At 51.9% G+C, this 7,730-nt stretch overlaps 1 protein-coding gene across 1 annotated transcript; it reads left to right on the plus strand.

Annotated features, from left to right (window-relative positions):
• The first annotated feature begins 209 nt into the window (after positions 1-209).
• On the plus strand, positions 210-2,785 carry SIX6 (SIX homeobox 6). The gene is made up of 2 exons (XM_017859437.1): positions 210-954; positions 2,061-2,785. The coding sequence occupies exons 1-2, from the start codon at positions 383-385 to the stop codon at positions 2,227-2,229; spliced, it is 741 nt and encodes a 246-aa protein (XP_017714926.1). The 5' UTR covers positions 210-382; the 3' UTR covers positions 2,230-2,785.
• The last annotated feature ends 4,945 nt before the right edge of the window (positions 2,786-7,730 follow it).

A 7,730-nucleotide genomic window follows, 5' to 3' on the forward strand; every position in this document is an offset into this window, starting at 1 on the left:
GCGGGCGCTGTCGAGCACGGGGAGGTGCTGAAACAGTCCTGGCTTGCTGGTCCAAGCTTTGATTGGCAGAGCCAGCCGGTGACTGACAAGGGGTCTCCATGGCGCCCGCGCCGCCAATCCGCCCACCCCAGTAGCTGAGCCAGCTCTCCTGGCGGCGTGCTTGGGCCGAGCCAAGCCCGAACCCCAAGCCGCGGAGCCAGCACCTCCTCCAGTCTGGTCCGCCCGCTTCCGGCCGTTGCGCCACCGCCGCCACCAGTCGTGTGTCCCCGCTGCCCCAATCCGCCTCATCGACAAGAGCCTGGCGCACTCAGCTAGGCCCGCGGGCATCTGCTGCGTGTCCCGCTCCGGGCTCAGTGCCCTGGCCGCTGCCGGCGCTGCCTCGATGTTCCAGCTGCCCATCTTGAATTTCAGCCCCCAGCAAGTGGCCGGGGTATGCGAGACCCTGGAAGAGAGCGGCGATGTGGAGCGCCTGGGTCGCTTCCTCTGGTCGCTGCCCGTGGCCCCTGCGGCCTGCGAGGCCCTCAACAAGAATGAGTCGGTGCTGCGCGCAAGAGCCATCGTGGCCTTTCACGGTGGCAACTACCGAGAGCTCTACCATATCCTGGAAAACCACAAGTTCACCAAGGAGTCGCACGCCAAGCTGCAGGCGCTGTGGCTTGAAGCACACTACCAGGAGGCTGAGAAGCTGCGTGGAAGGCCCCTGGGGCCGGTGGACAAGTACCGAGTAAGGAAGAAGTTCCCGCTGCCGCGCACCATTTGGGACGGCGAACAGAAGACACACTGCTTCAAGGAGCGCACGCGGCACCTGCTACGCGAGTGGTACCTGCAGGATCCATACCCTAACCCCAGCAAAAAGCGTGAGCTCGCCCAGGCAACCGGACTGACTCCCACGCAGGTGGGCAACTGGTTCAAAAACCGCCGACAAAGGGACCGAGCGGCTGCAGCCAAGAACAGGTCGGTACCTAGAGGCCTCCGCGATTTGCGCGCACCGGGGAGGAGGCGGGTGGAGGCACCTCTGGCGCCCTTACCCAGTCCCTGGCGACTCCAATTCAGCAGGAGTTGGGAGCGCGGTCTGTCTCGGGTTAAGAGACTACTTGCGTTCTGGGTTCCTGGAGTTCCCTTCCCAGGTCTGCTTCCCCACCCACTGGTTCTCCACGCCTCCGGGCAGCTGCAGCAGCTGGTCCCGGTCACCAAACCAAGGCTTCACTGGGACAGAGAGGGGAAGAGAAATAAAAATTAAAATCCTACAAGTAGGGACCCCAAGACCCAAAGCTAATTCTTGTCACCCTGGCCACAGGCTCCTACTATCAATGGAAGCCTGGCTTATTAGCAGTGTGTCGGTTTCATGTTAATTATCATTTTCAAAGCCCAGGTGTATCCCTCCGTAATGCTTTGAAAACAGTTTTCAATGGACTTTTGAGAAATGGGAAGTCGAGTTTTCCTCTTCCCATGCGCTGCCTGCCACCCTTGTCTCAAAACAGCAAACTAGTCGGTGGGCCGAGGCTTTTCATTTCCCGGAGTGTGGATCTCGATGAGCCAAACATTTTGCGGAAGAGCCCAGCCTCATCCCCCAGGCCCAAATGCTTCTTACAATCCTTTTTGCCTTTAGGTCGGGCCGACCCGATCCAACGCGATCGTGGGAGCACAGACTCAGGCGTACGCCCCAGGCAGACGCACCACTAGAAATGGAATCCCATGTCCCCGGGACCGATTTGTCCTTGTCACCCACGCTTCGTTTATTTCCTGACAGTCCTGTTTATCTCCCAAAGGTGGACAACAAACGGGGAGGACCCTGCAAGCCCAGTATACCAAAGACCTGGGAGCTGGGGCGCTGAGAAAGGGCGTGAATGATGGTAGGGCACAACAGTAGGGGCCCGCGGAGGGGCGGCCGCGGACTCCTGCCCGACCTCTGTCGCCTTGACGGGAAATCCTCGCCTTCACTGCTGGGGTCTACGGAAGAGCCTCTGGCCGCCGGGCTGGAGGGACGAAGGAGGTGGTGGGGGCGGGCGACGGGCGGCTGTGTTACGAGCTGTGACCCGTGTTCCCTTTCTTCCCCGTAGACTCCAGCAGCAGGTCCTGTCACAGGGTTCCGGGCGGGCACTACGGGCGGAGGGCGACGGCACGCCAGAGGTGCTTGGCGTCGCCGCCAGCCCGGCCGCCAGTCTATCCAGCAAGGCGGCCACTTCAGCCATCTCCATCACGTCCAGCGACAGCGATTGCGACATCTGAGTTGCCCATCCAGGATGCTAAGAAGCAGATTCCAGTGTAAAAACGAGAAAAACAAAATGAAAGAGGGAAAGAAGATGAGAGACCTGAAAATCCAGCGCCAGAGAAGCCAGGTGACCAGAGACCCGCGCGCTCGGGTTGCCGTTTCCCGCCCCACACCGCGGCCGGCCTGGCTCCACTGGCGCCCTTTGGCCGCGACCACAGGAACCCGCGGTGAGGCCTGACCCAGCACCACGTTCTTCTCGCTTTGCTTTTTCCTAAGGATTTTGCTGCAAAGTCGCCTTCGGAACCGAACTGCAAGCTGAGCGCCTGCCCAGATTCTCCCATGGGTATTTCACGTCGAAAGGACGCTGTTATATATGTATAACTTTTGCTTTAAAGTTTTTTTTTTTAACAAAACATATATATGCTGTTTATTTACTTATTTAAGAGACCGCCATGGTAGGTTTCTCTGTAGCTTGGGGAACTTGCTGTTTCTAAACATGCAGGCTGGTGCTGATGGGTTCTGTGTGGAGAAGCCAAACAATAAAACAACCTAGTGGGCAACCTTCTTAATTAAGGGAGCTGCTCTCAGATTCCTTTTATTATTATTATTATTATTATTATTATTATTATTATTATTATAAAGATCATTCCCTTCACCAGGCATGCAGGGACCCTTGAGCAAATGGTCTCCGGAAGGTCTTATCTATATATCTTTTGCCTTCTTTGGTGCTTCCTGGTGTATGTTTCAAACAACCTATGGTAGGTCCATAACCACCTTGCACGTCAAATTACATGTATGTGTATATATGTATGCACCTATACAAACACATATGTATGTATGCATACACATGATATATTTAAGGCTAAAAATTGGCAACACGTGAGCGTCCTCTCTAAGGCAAGTCCCCGCATCCCCAGCACAGGTAATTATGGCATGTCCACTTGACACTCGTTTATATGAAGTGTCAACAGCTTTCAGGAGCAATTTAGGAAGCCAAACTCTGGGACTCAATAAGTGAGTCCTATTTTCTAAAAATGCAAAACTATCCTGACTCAGACTCTGCAACAAGAAAGGCTTTCTACCTCCTTCGAGGCCCCCTTCCATACAATAGCAGCAGGCACCCATGATCATGCTACAGTGAGCATATACTGCATTTAGGATTGACCTATTACTAAAATAAGACAAAAGATGATAGGAGAGGTTGTAAATAATTAGACTAACTTCTTGCTGCAGAATTGGGTTTTAATGAAATGAATGGTTTTTAACAAGAGGGATACTGAGATGGGGGAAAGGATGTAATCATGTCACATATTGAGGGTAAAACAAGGCTGTAGAAATAACCGGCATTTTATAACCTAATCTCTGAAGTAAGCATAGAACAAGTCATCAAGGGCCCCATTGTCCTGGTAATGGCCTCAATTAAAATATAAAGTATTTTAGCATTTAATTTTCCTTGTGCACATGCATGTGTGCACCTACACATGAACAAATGCATGCCTACACAACACAAAAACATCTACCATCTTTGCACTAAGAAAATAAATGCTAGCCAGAGTCTCTAATTTTGTTCCTAGTGAAACAGATTGCATATTATAAATTTTGACATTGATCTTTAAATCACTTGAGCTGACTTCCCTCTTTACTGTCCCCATCCCCCAATTACAGCCTTTTCCATTTGCCTTTCTGTCCTTAGAAGATGTTCTTTGGATCAGAAGCCTGCTAACTTCTTTAGGCAGAAGTGCCAAAGTGCAAACCAAACAAAAATAAGTGAAGTCATGGAAGACAAAAAGCAGCCAAACGGCAAGATAGACAATGGAAGCCCAGGACCGAGTAAGGGTTGACTTTTGGTTTCTAAATCGCTTAAATAGATTTGGCTCATTTGGACTTTATAAATGTTGTCATTGTGTATGGTGGCCCTTATCCAGAGAATTCTTGAAAATCAAAACTCTCTTGCACAAGAGCTTTAGATGGAAGGAGTGGGTAAGTCTTCGTGATAAAACTGGTGTTCTTTCCAAAAGCAAGCAAAAGCCCTCCTGTGGTTCCTCAAAGGCTCCCATGGTAGAGCTTGGTCAACACTTAATTTTGTTTCCTAGAGGCCCAGGTAGTTCCTAGAATGCCAACAAGGGGCCAGCCAGGACTAGAGTGAGGGCAGGAGGGGACTCACTGTCAAGGTTATGCAAGTGCAGCAAGTGCAAGGCATCTGAGATTGAGTGCCTCCTTAAATTTTGCACTCTAAGTACCTCCCTTGCCTCATCCTAGTCCTTAATCTGCCAAGGAGTAGCCACAGATATCCACCCTTGTTCCCCAGCCCCACCCCACCATAACTATGGGGCTGTCCAGAACTAGCGTTTGGAGAAGTTTGTTGGCAAATTTTCTCTTAAGTTTATGCTTCTAGGTCTGAGAGGGATGGGAAAGAATTAGTGGAATAATGTAAAAGAATTTGAGATTCTAAAAATCCCACTCCACCCACCAGTTCAAATGATACCTAAAAGCAGAAGAAAATGTCCATTCTGCAGTGTCAAGAAAATGGGGTAACTAAAGAACTAAGCTTTCTCTTTACAAAATAATTTTTTAAGTGACAGTTTATTGCTTGAACAAAAAGAGAAGACCAAACAGTGATGGAGGATTTTTAATTCCTGCTTTGACAAAAGCCTTTAAACTACATCTACCATTTACTTAAATTAACAAGCTGCCTACATTTTAAGTAGCTATTCTGTTTCAACAATCTGGAGATTTATTTATCTAATTTCACTTTAGAATCTGAAGGTGGTGACACATGTAGGATTTTTAAAAATGTTTATCTGAAATGTGATGGCACCTAATCGCGTCTGTGAATAACCAATTCTTTTGTGACCACATGTTGGAAATTAGTCCAGATCTTCACAGATATTTATTTTATTTTAATCTTTCCAATCTTCCCAAGGACATATAAATGGTTTCTTTTAAGACTTTTCCGTATCAGCTTCATTCTAGTCTTTAGGGTTTTGGGGGGAAAAAAATCCAGGTAGTTGCAAGGCTGAAGGTTTCTGAATTTGGCAAAATCTTTATATAATGGGTTTCCTTCCTTTCTTTTCCTGCAATTCTTCTGTCATAATTTCCCAAAAAGCAGTTACTCCAGCAGATTGGAAAGAGCATTTTTATATTAAATATTTCAACTAACCTGACCAATGTTAAGATTTTACCCCAAGCCCCAGGTCAGGCTCTTTCCCGGCTAATAAACATTTCAACCACACTCCAGTTTCACCAAAAGAAGCCACGGTCCCTGCTGCTCCCCAAATGCCGCAGTTCCTCTCGCCTCCACGTTAATGACCCACTCCGCTTCCACCCGTCACTCCCTCCTTTCACTTGCCCAGTTTGTTTATAAAAAATCTGGGAGGGAGGGGAGAAGAGGATGGGGGTGGGGAGGGCTTGCTCTTTGTTTACATTAAACAAATGACAGGCAAAGAGCTCAAGCAAAGTCTTCCTTGACCTCGTTCCCTCTCCCTAATTTTAACAAAAAGGAAAAAAATATTGTATCCAAAGAGAATGTGAATGGGGCGGGAGGAAAGGAGGAGCAGCTTTTCGCTCTATTCAGTGGGGACGCGAGAGCGCGGACGATTTCCGCTCCTTTTGTGAGGCGGGGCCCGGGGGCTGCAGTGAATGGGGGGTCTGTGGAGCGGCCTGCGGGGCTGTCAGGCGGCTCTGCGTAATCAGGGCTAATGACGGCGGCCGGGCGCTCGGCGGGACAATGCGCGGGGCCGCGGGGTTTTGTCGGCCTGAATGGCTAATAGGTTTGCCTGTGAGCTGCGAGGGGGCGGTGTCGGGGAGGAGGCGGCGGCGAGGAGAGAAGGGGTCATTGTCCGCGCGCTGGCCCGGGCGCCGAGGCGTGTCCCTGCCTGCGCCGCGCGGCCACCCCCGGGCCCGGCGCCGCCGACTGGAAGGCAGCGGCGGGGAGGCCCCCTGGAGAGCCTGCTGGGAAATGGCGGCTGGAGCGGCGGGCGCGTGGGTCCCTCGGGGAGGCTCTCCAAGCCACGGTCCGCTCCCAAAGAGAACGCCCAGACTCGGCCCACAGTACCCGGGAAGGTGAGTCCTTCCTCGGGGGCCCAGATCTCCCCACGGAGACCAAGGAGTCACGATCTGGGCCCCCGAGGAAGGAGAGGCCCGCCTCTTCGCGCACCCACCTTTTCCATCCAGCGCCCCGCGAACTCGCGGACGTGTAGGCCTCGAGCCACTCCTACTGTTGGGCTTCCTGACTCAGCGGCTCGAGGAGAGAAACCTCTCAAAACCGGGGGACCAAGAGGGGTTCAATTTAAACCTAGGTGGGAGAATGAGCACACAAGCGCGCGGCCCAACGGCTGCGGAGGCGCGCGCCCGCCCACTCTCGGGTGCCTGAGGTCGCAGCGGTTGCCCAGCCTCGCGCCTGGGGATGCGGCGCGCGCCGCGGTCTGGGCCTGCGCGAGAGGCTGCCGCGCGTGTCGGGCCTGGGCCCGCCGGTGCAACGGCAGTTGTCGCCACCGGCCCTAGGCCGCGCCAAGCGAGTCGCCAAGAGGGGCGGGAAGAGGGGAGAGGTCCGAGACCAGGGAGCAGGACCTAAAGGGGGCTTTCCGCGCCCGGCAGGTCCGCCTGGGTCAGCCGTCGAGGCGAGGAGAGGGAGCAGGGCGCTTCGAGGACCGCATGTTCTCGACAGCACACTGGAGCCCTGGCAGGCCACCTGGGCCCCCTTCTTAGGTTTACAATGGGAAACCTTATTTCCCGTTGTAAGCTCTTACAAATCTCCTCCGGCTAGATCCTTCCTTGCAGCTATCTTTGCTAGGATTTATATTACCAAACTTCTTCAGACGTGCCATACGGCGAGGGACCGAACTGGTTTTCTTCCCGTTTTCACCTCCTTGTCTGGAGACAAAGGGGTGTGAAGGCGATCCCAGAGATGAACAAGCAGTTTCACGTCTCCCTGCTCGCTCATGCTGTTTCCACTTGCCCTGTGGTTTGCTCTGCCTGGAACGCCGCCCCCTACCTCGACTGCTACCCTGTGAATCCACAAAGCCTACCCCACCTCCACTAGGTTTTCCGTGAGCCAGTGAGCTCCACACAGATAATGTGCCACTACCTTTTTTAATGTTCCCACCGCACCTTATCTAAACGTCTGTTTTAGCACTTGTAACACTTTTGCTCATTTATTTGTCTGTCTGACTTACCCCTTCAGCCCTTGTTAGAATGTAAGCTCTTTAAGGGCAAGAACCGACTCTTACCCATCTTTGTATTCCCCGCACCTAACCTAAGTAGAAGGTGCTTAATAAATATTTTAAAGCTGAATGAATTCATGTATCTTCCTTGAAATCTGTCTGCTCTTCCATTAGTGGGGGACCTCTGCTAGCTCGGGAAACATTTGAACAGAAAAGACGAATTATATTGGCTGGATCCGGAGTTCACTGCAATCCTCCCAGCTCAGTAAGTTACTGGCTATTACCTACTTGTTGGGTTCTCTGGGATGATTCCATAGAGTGCTGTCTCCCTCTATTCATGTGGTTTTTTTAGAATC

This window comes from Rhinopithecus bieti, unplaced genomic scaffold, assembly GCF_001698545.2.
Source record: "Rhinopithecus bieti isolate Rb0 unplaced genomic scaffold, ASM169854v2 scaffold_50364, whole genome shotgun sequence".
Classification (NCBI taxonomy): Eukaryota; Metazoa; Chordata; class Mammalia; order Primates; family Cercopithecidae; genus Rhinopithecus; species Rhinopithecus bieti.